Raw genomic sequence first — 19,519 nt, forward strand, 5'->3', positions numbered from 1 at the left:
TAGTATAATATTGTTTTGATTACTGCAGCATTTTAGTAAGTTTTGAAATCAGGAAGTGTGAGTCCTCCAACTTTGTTCTTTAAAAATGTTTCACTTTGCGGTCCCTTGAGATTTCATATGTATTTAAGGATTTTTTTTCTAACTTTGCAAAAAATGTCATTGGGGTTTTGATAGGGATTTTATTGAATCTGTATATTACTTTGATCGTATTGAAATCTCAACAATATTAAGCCTTACGTAACAACAACAAAGCGTGTCTTTCCATTTATTTTTGCTTTCTTTAATTTCTTTCAGCAATGTTTTAAAGTTTTCAGTGTACAAGTCTTTTGCCTTATTGGTTAAGCTTAGCAAAAACTTTTAAAAACTTTTTATTAGCAGGAATATAACTCCCATTCCTAAATGCTCCCCACTTCTTAATTGTGACCTGTATATAGTGACTTCATTCCAAAGAGGAAAAGAGGAAAAATGAGTAACTTTACAGTGGAAATACCTGACAAACACTACTTCAGCCAGGTGATTAAGGTGTGATGTTGAACATAAGTAGTATGAATCATGTTGATAGTATGTACCCTTGGTAAAATATGATGAAAATGGCATTTATTCTGTGATTTTCCTCTTTAAAACATCAAATACTAAATAGACAGTCACAAAGATTACATATTACATTTTTCCATTCATATGAAATGTTCAGAACAGGGAAATCTATACCTACAGAAGGTTAATTAGTGTTTGCTTAGGGCTGGAATGGGGGAGGGGAATAGGAGGTAGGAAGTGACAGCTTAAAGGTGGAAGGCTTCTTTCTGAGGTGATAAAAATGTTCAAAAATTGACTGATGATGGTTGTATCTGTGAATACACTAAAAACCACTGAATTGCACACTTTAAATGCGTGAGTTATTCTCAGTAAAGCTATTTTTAAAGAGAGGTATCCTACAAAATACCCGGCCAGGAGTCCTCAACACTGTCAAGCAAGTCTTCAAAACATGGAAAACCTGAGAAACTCTCACAGCCCAGAGTTGCCTAAAGAGACATGACAAGTAAATGTAATGTTGTATCCTGGATGAGATCGTGGAACAGCAAGGACATTAAGGAAAAAAACTAAGTAAATCTGAATAAAATATGGATGTTAGTTAATATAATTTATCAATATTGATTCATTAATTATCACAAATGTATCATACTAAGATAGTATTAGGGAAAACCGGGTACAGGGAGAGGGTCACATGGGAACTCTATGTTATTTGCTCATTTTTCTGTAAATCTAATACTGTTCTAAAAAAATAGTCTATTACTTTTTAAAAGTGTTGATTAAAAAAGGAAAAAGCTCTTACAAACCAAGAATGACTTTCAATTTTGCATATTATCTTTGACTTTTAAGTGATTGTCTCTCAATCATTAAGAAATATCTAGTAATAACAGAAAGGAACTCCCCCCAAAATGGGTATGGAAAGATGCACTTTAAGATTCACCAGGGAATAAAGAAGAATGAAAACATTTGGAAACTCAGAATTTTAAGGAGTGGAGAAATGAATTTAAGCAATTGTAAAAAGTATCATTAAAAAATATACAGAAAAGTCAACAAAAAAGAAATATTGATAAGTCTGTATTTGAAGTAAGGACGTCTGTTCATCGAAGACTCCATAAAAAGACTGAAAAGAAAAGACACCAACTGGGAAAGTATTGTCATCCCATATAACCAATACAGATTAGATTTAAGAATGAATAATGAATTTTGATAAGTTAATTAGAAGAGACAACTCAAACACCTATGTGGATAAAAGACATAACAGGAATTTTACAGAAAGGGGATACAAATATGGCTAATAAATACATGAAAGCATGCTCAACCTGAATAGTGATCCGGTAAATAAGAGCATAAAGAAATGCTTTTAAATCCATTAGATTGGCAAATGCTTATAAATTCATTAGATTAGAAAAATTTATAATTCTGGAAATTACAAGTATTGGAGGGGGCCAGCAAGAATTCTTATACATTGCTCATGGAACTGTAAATTGGTACAGCTACAATAGAAAACAATTTACATTATCTCTCAAAGCTAAACATTTATAGCCCACATAATTAGCAATCACCTGTACACACCAGAGAAAGTCTTGCACATGTACAAGAAGAAACAAGTACAAGAATGTTCACAGCTATATTCATAATACCAAACAAATGTGACAACAATTAAAAGCCTATAAATAGAATGAATTTATAAAATGTGGCTTAGTCACACAATGGACTATTATACAGCAGTGAAAAAGAATACAGTAGCTATATTCAACAACATGGATAAGACTTGGAAACAATTTTGTTTGAAAAAAGGAAAGCCCTAGAGGAAACAAAAAATAAAATATTCTTTTAGGGTGTTCAAAATCAAACTTAGCAAGATTGAATACTCTGTTGTTTATGCACATGCACATTTTGGATAAAAACTGTATTTCAAAGAAGTAATGAACATCACAATGAGATACCATTAGAATCACTAAAATAGAAAAGATGACAATGCCAAATGTTGGCAAGGGCCACTGAAACTCTCATTTTGCTAGTGGGAGTGTCAAATGAAACAACTGCCTTGGAAAACTGACAGTTTCTTAAACAGTCAAATAACACTTCCACTCTATGACCTAAAAATTCCACTCCTAGGTATTTATAGAAGAAAAATGAAAACATATGTCCATTTAAAAACTTGAATAAGAATGTTCATAGTGGCTTTATACATAATAGATAAACTGGAAATAGCCCAAATGCCCCTTAACTGTGATACAAGCATAATAGAATGATACTTAGAAGAGAAAAAGGAGCAAATTACTACTGTAGCAATGAAATGAATGAATCTCACAAACATGTTGAGTTAAAGAAGACAGACACAAAATACTATATGATTCCACTCATATCTATGCTGATAGGAATCAGATCAGTGGTTGCTTCTGGGGGTAGGGATTGATTAGGAAGGGATACACTAGTCAGGAAGGGAATTTTCTGAGGTTTGGTTAGTGTCTTATATTTTGATAAGGGTATGGGTTACATGGATGAAAGTGTTTGTCAAAACTAATCAAATGATAAAATTAATCTATGCATTTCACCATAAGTAAATCATACCTGGTAAAAAAAATTCTTAGGAAAGAATCAGAACTGCCTTTCATACTATTTTCTAACTGGCAGTACATGGGAACTCCTTTAACACATTAAAAGAAAAACACACAAGGTGAATGTGCTTTGTTTGCTAAAATGCCATCTTTTCTGTGATTATAAACTATTCTATTTAAAATGTCTGCTTTGTACCTTTAAGTCATTATGGACACCAAATGAGGGAGAAAAGCCATGAGATGATAAATGAAAAGCAGAATACTTAGCATAGTTGTAACCTGGGGTGGTGGATGGGGAGACTGTGCAATGGAATAGGGAGGAATATACAGGTAGATGTAAGTTGTGGTTTGTTTAGTTTTGTTTTATAAACTCTCAACCCTTCCATCTACTTTTTGACATTTAAAAAATTGAGATATAATCATACATCATAAAACTCACCCCTTTAAAGTATACAATTCAGTGGTTTTTAATATATTCACTGAGTTGTCCAACTATCTCCACTATCTAATTGCAGAACATTTTAATCACCCAAAAAGAAATTCTGTACCCATTAGCAATCACTTCTAGCTTTAGACATTGCTAATCTACTTTAATGTCTCTGCCTATTCTGGACGCTGAATATAAATGAAATCATGTAATATAGGATCTTTTCTGACTGGTTGCTTTCACTTAGCATGTCTCTCAGGTTTATCCATGTTGTGGCATATATCAGTACTTCATTCCTCTTCATGGCTGAATAAGATTCCATTGTATGGATAGGCCACAATGGTTTATCCATCAATTGATGGACATTCGGGTTGTTTTCACTTTGGATTATTATAAATAATGCTGCTATAAATGTTGGTGATGACTTTTCTCCTTGACATTTATTTTCACTTCTCTTGGATATATTTCTCATTTCATTCTCCGAGGTAGGGGAGGAACTGTCATATGGGAACTCTAAAGATTAACTGTTTGAGGAACTACCAGATTATTTTCTGAAGCAGCTACACCATTGTTAATTTCCATAAGCAGTATGGGTTCCAGTTTCTCCACATCATAACCAACATTTGTTATTTTATGTCTTTTAAAAACTTACAGCCATCCTACTTGATGTGAGGTGGTACCTTGTTATATTTTCGTTGTTGGATTGAGTGGTCACTCGATGGCTATTTGTTACAGAATTTTGCTTTTAACCAACACATGTTATATAACTTTTCTGTGCATATTAAATGATATATCTTAAAAAAACCACAAAGCTATGAGATTGAAATAAAAAGTGAGGGGAGAATAAGAGAGAAAGATGCCAAACCACAGTTTGGAATAGTAAGGAGACTGAAAAGAGAAGTTATTTTTTTGTGTCCTGCATAATATTGATGAAACACCAAATGAAAGATGGGAGAGATGAACAGAAGAAGAAAGAAAACATGCATTTAAAGAAGCAAGTTTTTAGTAACCTGATGAAGATTAAAAATGAAATAAGCAAAATATTTTAGTAAACATGTATATATAGTTTCATAATGTAAATAATTCTATGGCATCTGCTCTCAAAATTAGATTTACCTTTATTTGAGATAATCCAACTTCAGTCTTGCCTTCTTTCAAAATTGATTTACCCAGCACTTTTTCAGTAGAATAACAGCCAACATTTCTTTGTTCATCCATCCAAAGATAGGCTTTCCAAAGAATTCAGTTTCAACTGAATATTAAAGAGAGGCACCGTACCTCTCCCACCCTCTACTCCTAGTTCATTAAGCTCACGGAGGGGCTTTCCACTCTTCTCTCGGCCGGGAATCCTCTTCTCCAAGTCGCACGGTCTGCCCTCTGCATTCCAGTCTGCTGAAGTGATGGCCTGAGCATAGCCTGACAACTCACATTCACACTTACACTCTTTTCTTCCTTGCCCTGCTTTTATTTTTAACATAGAAAAAATGTTTAATCTCTCTATAAATACATGCAAATGAAGCATATAAGGAGAATAGCTTTCAGCTGTCAAATTGCCAATGACAAAAATAATTTCATCTTTGAAAACAAGCTGAGTGGGGTCAGAAGAACAATTTTATAACTATTGGTATACACTGTTCTGGAAAATAATTTAGCAACATGCTTTAAAGTCTTAAAGAATGCACATTTGTTGACCTAGTAATTTCAGTTCTAAGAATCCATTAGACGTTATCAGCAGTGGTCAAGTATTTACACACAGGAATGTTCGCTGCAACAGAAAATTCAATAAACTTTATATAGAATTGAGAGAAATATTTAAAACAAGATTGATTCATATGATGTGAACCCATAAGACTTGAAAATCATACTTCCAATGAGTTTTTAATAAAATGAAAACATACTCATAAACTATCTTAAATTTAAAAAGAATATACAAGTATACATATATATTATATAATTATATATACAAATAACATAAGTATATAATAAAAACAAGAAGGCATATATAAGCCAAAACTGGTGTACCTCAGATTCACCTAGGAATTTAATTAAACCACAAATGCCCTGGTCCTGCCACACCTGCTGAATCAGAACCTCAGGCAGCTGCGAAGCAAGAATATGGACAATTTCAACTACGTTCTTCTCACACCTATCAGTATATGGTTATTTTATCTTTGTCGTCTCTACTGGAATATAAGCCTTAGGTAGAAAGTGTAAGTGGCTTTGCATAGGAGAAGGGGGAGGCTGAGGAAGCCTTGGAAGAGTGAGGACTCTGGGGAGGGAAGTAGGACAGAAAGGTAACCGGCGGCGACACAGACTCGGGTTTGGGGAAGGGGTGCTTGAAAGACATTTTTCACAGGAACCTCCGGGCACTATCCTATGTAAGCCACTCCTACCTCTTTCCACTGGTTAATCGCCAATATGATATTACTAATTTCCCCTTAATGAATAGATACAACAGGATTATGGAAGGTGAGTGGGAAGAAATGCCAAGTCCTGCTTTAGGAGGACGGGGGAAGGTGGGGGATGGAGGCTGCCGGTGGGCCAACAGTCAGCGTCATATGTACTCACCTGGAGAAGCGTATTTTTTGTGGTAAATCTCATAGGCTTTTCTGTGGGCATCAGTGAGGGTCTGGAGACGAGAAGATCTTGATTCCTGGTGAGGAAGCTCTGCTATCACCTTCTCCAAATCACTAAAAGTGAACCAGACCTCAACTAGGTCGCCAAAGGAGTGGAAGGCGAATGCGGCATAGTCAGCAAAGAGTTTAGCAAAGCCTGCACTTCTCTGAATGGTGTGGGCAGGGAGGGCCTGGTGGTGCAGGACGACCAGGGGCTGAAGGTGGGCGGTCCTGAGTGCCTCCAGGAGCCGCCGGTAGCACTGCACGGTTCTCCTGTTGGGGTTCTTGGAGCTTCCTGCTGGGAGAAGCCGGGCCCATGGCAGAAATACTTTGTAATGAGTGACCTTACTGGCACGAACACTGCTGAAGTAATCCTGCAGGAAAGCAGGCAGTGGCTGGCGACAAACATAAATGTCTTTTTCCTCTGCTACGATGTTAGAACTCTTGCTTCCCAGTGGATCGTTCAGGTTGTGCAGCAAATCACTGGTTAGAGGACCAGCAGCTGAAATGAAATTTCGGTCAGATTCCCAGTCTAACCCCCAGCACGAAAAACTTAGGAGGACAATAAAGACTGAATTCCAAACCAGCTCCATTTTCAAGGAACTGTTAGGAGGCATGTGGAATTCTTACTTTATAACTAGAGATGAGGCTATAAAATACTAAATGATTAATAGTACTTAATATTTAACTGGGTTATCTGTGATAATGAAATCAGTATGTGGTTCACCAATGTAATATCAAAAAATTGAAAGACTGTAAGAGATAACAGAAATCTCAAACATCTCACACAATTTCAGCAGAGGAACGTGGAAAATGTCTGAAGAAAAAATTCTCCAAATTTTTGTCTCACAAATTATTTTAAAATTTGTTTACACAACAGAACAAAAGTGAGTCCCTTGCCAAACGTTTCCCCTTTAAAAATATGTACATAAATGAGGAATACATTTTGTGGAAGATTCAATCAATATAGAGACACACGAAAAACTTGCAAATCCCCTTTCCCCCATACATGCTCCATTCCTAGGGTAAGCACATTGAACACTGCTTCCTTCTAGGTTTCTCTGTGTAGCTTCATGCTTATTCGGGAGTCAGAATGCCTGGATTTAAGTCTCATCTGGTGGAAGTTACTTAATTTCTCTGTGCCTCTGTTTCCTCATCTGTAGATTGGGGACAGACAGGTTCTGAGAATTAAAGGAAGTCATTCTTTAGCATGTTTAGAATAATGCAACTCAATAACAGCTATCATTAAGTACATACAAAGGTGAACATGTAAGTGTGTATTTTAAATATATAATATATATGGAATTATGACTTATGTATTATGCCTCAGATTCCTTTTTTTCACCTAATAGCTCTTGGAGATCAGTCTTTATCAGAATATACAGACCCACCTCTTTTTAAACAGATGCATAGCATTCTACAGTAGGAATATATGGTAACCCTTGCATATTAAAGAAGTTATTCTTGATTTTAGTGTGTTGCAAATGAATATTTATATCTCTATACATCTCTGTCCACACACATGACAATTTCTTTAAGATGGATTCTTAGAAATTAAGTTGTTGACTCAATTGGCATTACCATTTAGAATTTTGACTTAAATCCAAATAGTCTTCCAAAATAGGCTTCTTCAAATTTAAACCCTACCTATAGAAGTGAGCCTGTTAGCTTTGCTAACACACCTGTCATAAAACTTCACATTTTTGACTCTTTGGAAAATGTAAATATTATATCCTTGGACACTTCTCATTTTTCTGCTTAGAGGGGTAGCTCTTCACATTAACTGGATGCTTGTTTTTCTTCTGAGATTTATGTTCATATTTTTTGTACATTTTAAACTTATTAACCTATTATACCTTATTACTGATATAAATGCTCAGTAGTGGATACCTCAGTTTGGATATCATGTATCAATACATGACAGAAAAAAAATTTTCCTCATCTTTTAATTTGGTTTGTGGTGTCTTTCAAGGTACATTACCTGGTACCATGGTTTTAAAATCTCATGTCAAACCTATTATTTCCTTATTCTTGTTTTTAGTGTTTATATCTTTAGGCTGTCTTGAATTTGAGTAGCAGGTCTTGTCAATTTCTAATGTGTTATTGAATTGGCCATTCTTCCCCTACTATTTGAAATGCTACCTTATCAAAACTAGTATCTATATAGATGTAGGTATTTCTGGACTTTCTACTGCTTGACTATTCCTGTGCAATACCACATAATTTTAATTTCTATACCTGTATAGTATTTTTCACCTTATGATAGGGCATGGCTTCCCCTATCATTTTTTTTCTTATAATTTCTTGGCTATATATATATATACTTTTAAAAATAGAAATAGTTTAATTTCATTTACTGGAATTTTCAAGATTGTCCAGACAGCTTCAGTCAATATATCATTTCAAATTTCAATATTTATAATCATAGTGATCTCTTTAAAATGGTATATTTTAATTGTAGAAATACATTTTAATTATAGAAATATTAAATGCATTCTTATATTAAAAAATTCTGATATAGTTCCATTTGCCTTATACCTAAGTCCAGCTACTACCTAAATATCTACCATTATTAGTTTATTTTTCTATATATTACATGTATGTGTACATAAAGACTGTATAGTTTTGTGTAGCTAGCTATAAAATAAATGCTACTATACTGTGAGTACTGATCTACAAGTGGCATTTTTACCTTATAGTACACCTTGGAGATCCTTCCACATTATGTAAATATTAATATATCACATTCTTTTCAAAAGCTGCATTGTGCATTGTATGACCTTACATAATCATTCTTTGCTGATTGGGTTTTAGGTAGTTTTCCATTTTCAGTGTTACAATGTCACAGTGAATGTCATTGTATATGCCTTTTTCTCTACACATATAGGTTAAGTATTTCTTAACCTTAAGGAAGTTGTTGAAGAGTACAACTGCTAGATGATAGGGTAGTCATAGTTTAACTTCTAATGGTACTGACCAATTTTTCCCTAAGAAATACCCCCATTTACACTCCTACTGTAATAGAGGAAAATGGAATGAAGTCTCTGGTTTTAAAATGTAACACTAATATCAACTTGAAAATGAACTCAAGTAGCCCCCAAAACGTTGTAACTATTAACGGGTGGCAGTTTCTTTTTGTTCTCTCTCTTTTCTGAGTCTCAGGGTCAGAGATAACACAGAAAGCTGATTTTGCAGAATCCAAGCCATTCTGTCCCAGGGTGCTGAGGGGGAACGAGAGGGGAAACAGAGAGCAATTGAATTGGTGCAATAAATGTCTGCTTAGATCATTGCAAGTTGCTACTTTTTGTGTCTGTGAGCACCACACTCTCCCCAACAATTTCCCCTAAAAGCCCTAAAGCTTGTGCTTCAGGGGGACAATGGTTCTTTAAGGCATGAGCCTACCACTCTCTCATTAGCTGGTAAATTAATAAACTATTTCTTTTTCTCTAACCTTGTCATTGTGTTTTGTAATTTGACTTTGGTAACAAGGACTGGTTTTCACTAACTCTACCAATAGTGTATGACAATATCAAATTTCCCATAAACCTAACAATGCCTAATAGTACAAAATTAAAGTGTTTTTATAATTTTCAATGATTTTAAATTGATTTATATGAGTACTGCATCTATTTTGGGAAATAATCTTTTTACCATTATGTAATGGAGATACATACACACACACAAATTCAACATATTTTTATTGAAAGTATAGTCTTCTCATCTGTAGCTTATCTATTCTGGATATTAATCTTTTCTCTGTTACATAGGTTGACAACACAGTTTCTCAATCTGTAGCTTTGTTTTCTAATTTTTAAAGTTTAAAATTTTGGTAGTCAAATATATGAATTTTTTTCTTTATGGCTTTTGTGTCTTATATGTTGTTTTAAAAAGCCTCTTCTATCCCAAAGTGACAGACATAGTTTCATCTTTTTAATTATTTTGGGGATATAATTGGTATTTAACATTACATTAGTTTCAGGTGTACAACAATTTTATATGTGTATATGTTGTGAAATGAGCACAATAAACCCATAGGTAACAGCTATCACCACATGTAGTCATATTTTTTTTCTTCTGGTGAGAACTCAGCTCTCTTAACAACCCTTAAATATATAATACATTATTACTAGCTATTGTCACCATGCTGTACATTATGTCCACATTTCTTAATTATTTTATAACTGAAGTTTGTACCTTTTGAAAACCTTCACCCATTTCATCCACCCCTCTGGCAACCACCAATCTGTTTTCTGTGTCAAGAGTTTGGTTTTGTTTCTAGATTCCCCATACAGATGATCATACGGTATTTATCTTTCTGACCTTTTTTAGCATAATGCCCTCAAGGTCCATCCATGTTGTCATAAACAGCAAAGTTTCCTTCTTTCTTATGGCTTAATAATATTCCATTGTATAGTTTATCCATTTATCCATCAATGGACACATGTTGTTTCCATGGCTTGGCTATTGTAAATAATGTCACAACAAGCATAGGGGTGTATGAATCTTTTTGAGTTAGTGTTTTCATTTTCTTCAGATAAATACCCAGAAGTGGAATTGCTGGTTCATATGGTAGTTCTATTTTTACTTTTTGAGTAATTTCAATACTGCTTTCTATAGTGCCTGCACCAATTTACATTCTCTCCAACAGTGTACAGTTCCCGTTGCTCCACATTCTCACGAATGATTATTATTTCTTTTTTTTTTTGATAATAACCATTTTAACAGATACAAGGTGGTATCTTGTGGTTTTGTTTTGCACTTCCCTGATAGTGATGTTGAGCACCTTCTCATGTATCTGTTGGCCATCTGTATATATCCTTTGGGAAAATATCCATGAAGATCCTCTGCCTATTTTATTTTGTTTATTTTTTTTATTTTGGTATCATAAATCTACAATTACATGAGGAACATTATGTTTACTAGACTCCCCCCTTTACCAAGTCCCCCCCACGTACCCCATTAGTCACTGTCCATCAGTGTGGTAAGATGCTGTAGAATCACTACTTGTCTTCTCTGTGTTTCACAGCCCTCCCTGTGTCCCCCCACCACATGCTAAACATAATGCCCCCTTTCTTCTTCCCCCCACTTCTCCCTCCCTTCCCACACATACTCCCCAGTCCCTTTCCCTTTGGTGACTTAGTCCATTCTAGGGCTCTGTGATTCTGCTGCTATTTTGTTCCGTCAGTTTTTCCTTTGTTCTTATACTCCACATATGAGTGAAATCATTTGGTACTTGTCTTTCTCCACCTGGCTTATTTCACTGAGCATAATACCCTCTAGCTCCATCCATGTTGTTGCAAAGGGTAAGATTTGTTTTCTTCCTATGGCCGAATAATATTCCACTGTGTATATGTACCACATCTTCTTTATCCATTCATCTACTGTTGGACACTTAGGTTGCTTCCATTTCTTGGCTATTGTAAATAGAGCTGTGATAAACATAGGGGTGCATATGTCTTCTTCAAACTGGGCTGCTGGTTTTTAGGGTAAATTCCTATGTAGGAGGGTTCCCCTTTCTCAACAACCTCCCCAACATTTGTTGTTGTTTGTCTTTTGGATGGTGGTGATCCTAACTGGTGTGAGGTGATATCTCATTGTGGTTTTAATTTGCATTCCTCTCATGACTAGTGATGTGGAGCATCTTTTCATGTGCCTGTTGGCCATCTGAATTTCTTCTTTGGAAAACTGTCTGTTCAGCTCCTCTGCCCATTTTTTAATTGGATTATTTACTTTTTGTTTGTTGAGGTGCATGAGCTCTTTATGTATTTTGGATGTCAAGCCTTTATCAGATCTGTCATTTATGAATATATTCTCCCATACTGTAGGATGCCTTTTTGTTCTATTGATGGTGTCCTTAGCTGTACAGAAGCTTTCAGTTTGACATAGTCCCATTTGTTCATTTTTGCTTTTGTTTCCCTTGCCCAGGGAGATATGTTCATGAAGAAGTTGCTCATGTTTATGTCCAAAAGATATTTGCCTATGTTTTTTTCAAAGAGTTTTATGGTTTCATGGCTTACATTCAGGTCTTTGATCCATTTCAAATTTACTTTTGTGTATGGGATTAAACAATGATCCAGCTTCATTCTCTTACATGTAACTGTCCAGTTTTGCCAACACCAGCTGTTGAAGAGTCTGTCATTTCCCCATTGTATGTCCATGGCTCCTTTATCATATATTAATTCACCATATATGTTTGGGTTAATATCTGGAGACTCTGTTCTGTTCCACTGGTCTGTGGCTCTGTTCTTGTGCCAGTACCAAATTGTCTTGATTACTGTGGCTTTGTAGTAGAGCTTGAAGTTGGGGAGCGAGATCCTGCCCACTTTATTCTTCCTTCTCAGGATTGCTTTGGCTAGTCGAGGTCTTTGGTGGTTCAATATGAATTTTAGAACTATTTGCTCCAGTTTGTTGAAGAATGCTGTTGGTAATTTGATAGGGATTGCATTGAATCTGTAGATTGTTTTGGGCAGGATGGCCATTTTGACAATATTAATTCTTCCTAGCCAAGAGCATGGGATGAGTTTCCATTGTTAGTGTCCTCTTTAATTTCTCTTAAGAGGGTCTTGTAGTTTTCAGGGTATAGGTCTTTCACTTCCTTGGTTAGGTTTATGCCTAGGTATTTTATTCTTTTTGATGCAATTGTGAATGGAATTGTTTTCCTGATTTCTCTTCCTATTAGTTCATTGTTAATGTATAGGAAAGCCTCAGATTTCTGTTTATTAATTTTGTATCCTGCAACTTTCCTGAATTCCAACATTACTTCTAGTAGTTTTGGAGTGGAGTCTTTAGGATTTTCTATGTACAATATCATGTCATCTGCAAATAGTGACTGTTTGACTTCTTCTTTACCAATCTGGATTCCTTGTATTTCTTTGTTTTGTCTGATTGCTGTGGCTAGGACCTCCAGTACTATGTTGAATAACAGTGGAGAGAGTGGGCATCCCTGTCTTGTTACCGATCTTAGAGAAAAGTTTCAGCTTCTCACTGTTCAGTATGATGTTGGCTGTGGGTTTATCATATATGGCCTTTATTATGTTGAGGTACGTGCCCTCTATACCCATTTTGTTGAGAGTTTTTATCATGAATGGATGTTGAATTTTGTTGAATGCTTTTTCACTGTCTATGGAGATGATCATGTGATTTTTGTCCTCTTTGTTGATGTGGTGGATGATGTTGATGGATTTTCGAATGTTGTACCATTCTTGCATCCCTGAGATGAATCCCACTTGGTCATGGTGTATGATCCTCTTGATGTATTTTTGAATTCGGTTTGCTAATATTTTGTTGAGTATTTTTGCATGTATGTTCATCCAGTATATTGGTCTGTAATTTTGTTTTTTGGTGGGGTCTTTGCTTGGTTTTGGTATTGGAGTGATGCTGGCTTCATAGAATGGATTTGAAAGTATTCCCTCCTCTTCTATTTTTTGTAAAACTTTAAGGAGAATGTATATTATGTCTTCTCTGTATGTCTGATAAAACTCCATGGTAAATCCATCTGGCCCAGGGGTTTTTGCTCTTGGGTAGTTTTTTGATTACCACTTCAATTTCGTTGCTGGTAACTGGTCTGTTTAGAACTTCTGTTTCTTCGTTCGTCAGTCTTGGAAGGTTGTATTTTTCTAGAAAGTTGTCCATTTCTTCTAGGTTTTCCAGCTTGTTAGCATATAGATTTTTGTAGTATTCTCTAATAATTCTTTGTATTTCTATGGGGTCTGTCATGATATTTCTTTTCTCATTTCTGATTCTGTTGATGTGTGTAGATTCTTTTTCTCTTAATAAGTCTGTCTAGGGGCTTATCTATTTTGTTTTTTTTCTGATAGAACCAGCTCTCAATTTCATTGATTTTTTTCTATTGTTTTATTCTTCTCAATTTTATTTATTTCTTCTCTTATCTTTATTATGTCCCTCCTTCTGCTGACTTTAGACCTCACTTGTTCTTCTTTTTCCAATTTTGATAATTGTGTCTTTAGACTATTCATTTGGGATTGTTCTTCCTTCTTTAAATATGCCTGGATTGCTATATACTTTCCTCTTAAAACTGCTTTCTCTGTGTCCCACAGAAGTTGGGACTTTGTGTTGTTGTTCTCATTTGTTTCCATGTATTGCTTTATCTGTATTTTGATTTGGTCATTGATCCATTGATTATTTAGGAGCATGTTGTTAAGCCTCCATGTGTTTGTGAGCCTTTTTGGTTTCTTTGTACAATTTATTTCTAGTTTTATACCTTTGTGGTCTGAGAAGTTGGTTGGTAGAATTTCAAACTTTTTGAATTTACTGAGGCTCTTTTTGTGGCCTAGTATGTGGTCTATTTTGGAGAATGTTCCATGTGCACTTGAGAAGAATGTGCATCCTGTTGCTTTAGGGTGTAGAGTTCTAAGGATGTCTATTAGGTGCATCTGTTCTAGTGTGTTGTTCAGTGCCTCTGTGTCCTTACTTATTTTCTGTCTGGTGGATCTGTCCTTTGGAGTGAGTGGTGTGTTGAAGTCTCCTAAAATGAATGCATTGCATTCTATTTCCTCCTTTAATTCTGTTAGTATTTGTTTAACATATGTTGGTGCTCCTGTATTGGGTGCATATATATTTATAATGATTATATCCTCTTGTTGGATTGACCCCTTTATCATTATATAATGTCCTTCTTTATTTCTTGTTACTTTCTTTGTTTTGAAGTCTATTTTGTCTGATACTAGCAGTGCTACACCTGCTTTCTTCTCCTTGTTGTTTGCATGAAATATCTTTTTCCATACCTTGACTTTTAGTTTTTCATGTCTTTGGGCTTGAGGTGAGTCTGCTGCAAGCAGCATATAGATGGGTCTGGCTTTTTTATCCATTCTATTACTCTGTGTCTTTTGATTGGTGCATACAGTCCATTTACATTTAGGGTGATTATTGAAAGATATGTACTTAATGCCATTGCAGGCTTTAGGTTCATGGTTACCAAAAGTTCAAGATTAGCTTATTATCTTACTATCTTAATTTGCTTATTGAGCTATTATAAACAGAGTCTGATGATTCTTTATTTCTCTCCCTTATTCCTCCTCCTCGTTTCTTTATATGTTAAGTGTTTTATTTTGTGCTCTTTTGTGTTTCCTTTGACTGCTTTTGTGGATAGTTGATTTTAGTTTTTACCTTTAGTTAGTGTTTGATTGTTCTGCTTTCTTTGCTGTGATTTTATTTTTTTTATTTTTGACATCTGTTTGGCCTTAGGAGTGCTTCCATCTAGAGCAGTCCTTTTAAAATACCCTGTAAAGGTGGTTTGTGGGAGGCAAATTCCCTCAACTTTTCCTTGTCTGGGAATTGTTTAATCCTTCTTTCATATTTAAATCATGCTGGATACAGTATTCTTGGTTCAAGGCCCTTCTGTTTCATTGCATTAAATATATGCCATTCTCTTCTGGCCTGTAAGGTTTCTGTTGAGAAGTCTGATGATAGCCTGATGGGTTTTCCTTTGTAGGTGATCTTTTTTTTTCCTCTCTCTGGCTGCCTTTAATACTCTGTCCTTGTCCTTGATCTTTGCCATTTTATTATTATGTGTCATGGTGTTGTCCTCCTTGGGTTCCATGTGTTGCGAGTTCTGTGTGCTTCCGTGGTTTGAGCGACTATTTCCTCCCCCAGTTTGGGGAAGTTTTCAGCAATTATTTCTTCAAATACACTTTCTATCCCTTTTTCTCTCTCTTCTTCTGGTACCCCTATAGTGCAAATATTGTTCCATTTGGATTGGTCACACAGTTCTCTTAATATTCTTTCTCCTGGAGATCCTTTTATCTCTCTCTGCATCAGCTTCTCTGTGTTCCTGTTCTCTGATTTCTGTTCCATTAATGGCCTCTTGCACCTTGTCCACTCTGTTTTTTCGTCCTTCCAAGATTGTTTTATTTCTGTTTTCTCCCTCCTTAGCTCTTGCATATTTCTCTGCAAGTCCATCAGCATGGTTATGATCTTTATTTTGAATTCTTTTGCAGGAAGATTGGTTAAGTCTCTCTCCCCAGGTTCCCTCTCAGGGGAGGATGTCTGTGTGATTCTGGTCTGGATCAAAGTCTTCTGCCTTTTCATGGCCATAGAGAGAGTCGTGGGCAGTTGGCGCGTGTGTCAGCTGAGAGAGAGAACAAAGTCCCCGCTTGCTCCTCGCCTTCCTCTCCTGGGAGAACAGCGACCCCTAGCAGCTTGTGGTGGGAAGCTGTGTGCAGACGGGGTCTCTGATTCTTGCCTGGGCCACTGTGAAGGAAGCTCTGCACTGCTGCTGTGGGAGTGGCTGATCTCAGGCTGCTGCTCTACTATGGTGGGACTGCACCGGAGGGGGAACGGGCAGGAGGCTGTTTATTGCCATGAGTAGTCTCAGAGCTGCACTGCTGCACGGGGGGTTAGGGTGCCTGGAGTTCCCTGGAATTCCCAGCTGCTGGGCTGAGTGTGCCAGGACACTTCCATCCAGCTGCGAGGCTCCTGTCCTTTTATGACTTTCAAAAAGCACTCGCTTTTCTTCTGTCCCAGGGTCATCAGCTGTGGGAACCCGCTCACAGGTTTTACTGTTCCATTTCCCTAATATCCAGTACACCATGCACTGTGTGTCTGCACTTTCAGTGCGGATGAGTAGGGCTGGGTATTTAGCAGACCTGGGCTCCTTCTCCCTCCCCGCTCCGAGTCCTCTCCTCCCACCGGGAGCTAGGGTAGAGGTGGTGCTTGGTGGAGGTGGTGCCACGGCTTCTATCTTACCCCATTCGTGAGGCGCTGGGTTCTTGCAGATGTAGATGTAGCCTGGCTGTTGTCCTGAATCTTCTGGTCTCTCTTTTAAGAATAGTTGTATTTGTTGTATTTTCAAAAATATATATGGTTTTGGGAGATTTCCACTGCCCTACTCACGCTACCATCTTAGCTCTGCCCCCATCCTCTGCCTATTTTTTAATTGTATTTTTAATTGAGTCGTATGAGTTCATGCATTTTGCATATTAACTCCTTATCAGATATATAATTTGCAAATTTTTTCCCATTTGGTAGGTCGCATTTTCATTTTATTGGTGATTTTCTTTGCTGTGCAGAAGTTTTTTAGTTTGATGTAGTCACATTTACTTTTGCTTGTTTTCTTTGCTTTTGGTGTCAAATCTAAAAACTCGTCACAAATACCAAGAAGCTTACTTTTTATATTTTCTCCTAGTTTTATGTTCAAGTCTTTAATCCATTTTGAGTTGGTTTTTGTTTATGGTGTAAGACAGTGGTTCAGTTTCATTCCTTTGCATGTGGATGTCCAGTTTTCCCATTTACTGAAGAGACTGTCTGTTCCCCATTTTATATTCTTGGCTCCTTTGTTGTAAATTAACTACATATCCAAGGGTTTATTTCTGGCACTCTGTTCTGTTCCATTGATGTATTTGTTTTTATGCCATACCATACTGTTTGATTACTATAGCTTTGTAATATAGTTTGTGGCATGTGATACCTCCAGCTTTGTTCTTTCTCAAGATTGCTTTAGCTATTCATGGTCTTTTGTGGTTCCATACAAATTTTAGAATTGCTTGTTCTATTTCTGTGAAAATGCTATTTTTATTTTGATAGGAATTGCACTAAACCTGTGGACTACTTTGGGTACAATGAACACTTTAACAATATTAATTCTTCCAATCCAGCCATGGCATATCTTTCCATCTACTTGTATCATCTTCAATTTCTTTCACCAATTTCTTACAGTTTTCAGAGTATAGGTCTTTAACCTCCTTGGTCAAATTTATTCCTAGCTATTCTTTTGGTGTAATTGCAAATGGGATTTTCTTTATTTCTCTGATAGTTCATTATTAGTGTGTGAAATGCAAGAGATTTCTGCATATTGACTTTGTATCTTGCAACTTGTTAATTAGTTGTAAGAGTTTTTTTTTAGTGAGTCTCTAGGGTTTTCTATATATAGCACATGTCATCTGCAAATAGTGACATTTTACTTCTTACCAGTTTGGATGTCTTTTATCTTTTTCCTGACTCATTGCTCTTGTTTGGTCTTCTAATACTATATTGAATGAAAGTGGTGAGAATGGATGTCCTTGTCTTGTTCCTCATCTTAGAGGAAAAGCTTTCAGGTTTTCACCATTGAGTAGGATGTTAGTTGTGGGTTTGTCATATATGGCCTTTATTATGTTGACGTTTCCTCTATACCCACTTTGCTGAGTTTTTATCATAAGTGAATGTTGACTTTTATCAAATGCTTTTTCAGCATTGATAATCATAATTTATTTTCCCTTCATTTAAAAAATATGTTGTATCACAGTGACCAATTTGCCAGTTAGACCATCGTGGCATTCCTGTGGGTAACTCCCACTTGTTCATGAAGGATAATCCTTTGAGTGCACTGTCAACTTCAGTTGGTTATTCTGTTGAAGATTTTTGCATATTTCATCAGGTGTATTGGTAATTTTGGTGTGGTTTTGGTATCAGGGAATGGTGGCCTCGTAAAATGAGTTTGGAAGTGTTTACTTCTATTTTTTTGAAGAGTTGGAGAAAGACTGGTATTTCTTGAATTCTTAAAATTTCTGTAATTCTTGAAATGTTTGGTAGAACTCACCATTAATGCCATCTGGCTCTGGACTTCGTTTTTTGGAGAACTTTTGATTGTTGATTCAATGTCTTTACTAGTAACCAGCCTGTTCAGATTTTCTATTTTGTCATGAAATATCAATATTTGCACATTCCTAGGAATTTATCCATTCCTAGGATAGGTTGCATGTTCCTAGGAATTTATCCATTTCTTCTAGATTGTCCAAATTGTGGGGATATAATAGTTCACGTAGTCTTAGGATCCTTTATATTTCTGTGGTATCAGCTATGTCTTCTTTCTGATTTTGAGTTCTTTTTTCACAGTGAGTCTAGCTAGGGTTTAATTTTATCTTGAAAGAAAAAAAACAGCTCTTAATTTTATTGATCCTTTCTATTGTCTCTTTAGACTGTATTTATTTTCACTCATTTCCTTTCTCTAGCAGCTTTTGGCCTTCATATTTGAAGTTAGGTTGTTTATTGATCTTTCTTGTTTGATGTAGGCATTTATCTCTATGACCTTCCCTCTTAAAACTGCTTTTGCTGCATCCAGTAAGTTTTGGAATCTTTCCATTTTTGTCTCAGGGTATTTTAAAACTTTTGGTTTCTTCTCTGACCGTTTTTTTGGTAGCATGTTTATATCCACATATTCCTGAATTTTCATTTTCTTCTTATAGTTGATCATGGTTGGAAAAGATGCTTGGTATGACTTCAATCTTAAATTAATTGGCTTTTTCCTGTGTTCACTTAAACTTATTTCTTCATAAAGATCTCATAAATGCTCCATCATCTTTTAGCCACCTTTTGACAAGTAACATGTGGAAGAGGGTGTGTGTGGAAATCTAAGCACTTAAGATATACAAAAACTAACTTTATTTATAGTA

At 35.9% G+C, this 19,519-nt stretch overlaps 1 protein-coding gene across 1 annotated transcript in view; it reads right to left on the reverse strand.

The window, feature by feature from the left end:
* LCT (lactase) overlaps positions 1-6,724 on the reverse strand; it is a 50,857-nt gene extending 44,133 nt beyond the window's left edge. The window contains 1 exon segment of the mRNA XM_073240053.1: positions 6,085-6,724. Coding sequence (XP_073096154.1) covers positions 6,085-6,724 — 640 coding nt within the window.
* Between the last annotated feature and the right edge of the window lie 12,795 nt (positions 6,725-19,519).

This window comes from Manis javanica, chromosome 7 (genome assembly GCF_040802235.1).
Source record: "Manis javanica isolate MJ-LG chromosome 7, MJ_LKY, whole genome shotgun sequence".
In the NCBI taxonomy this organism is placed as follows: Eukaryota; Metazoa; Chordata; class Mammalia; order Pholidota; family Manidae; genus Manis; species Manis javanica.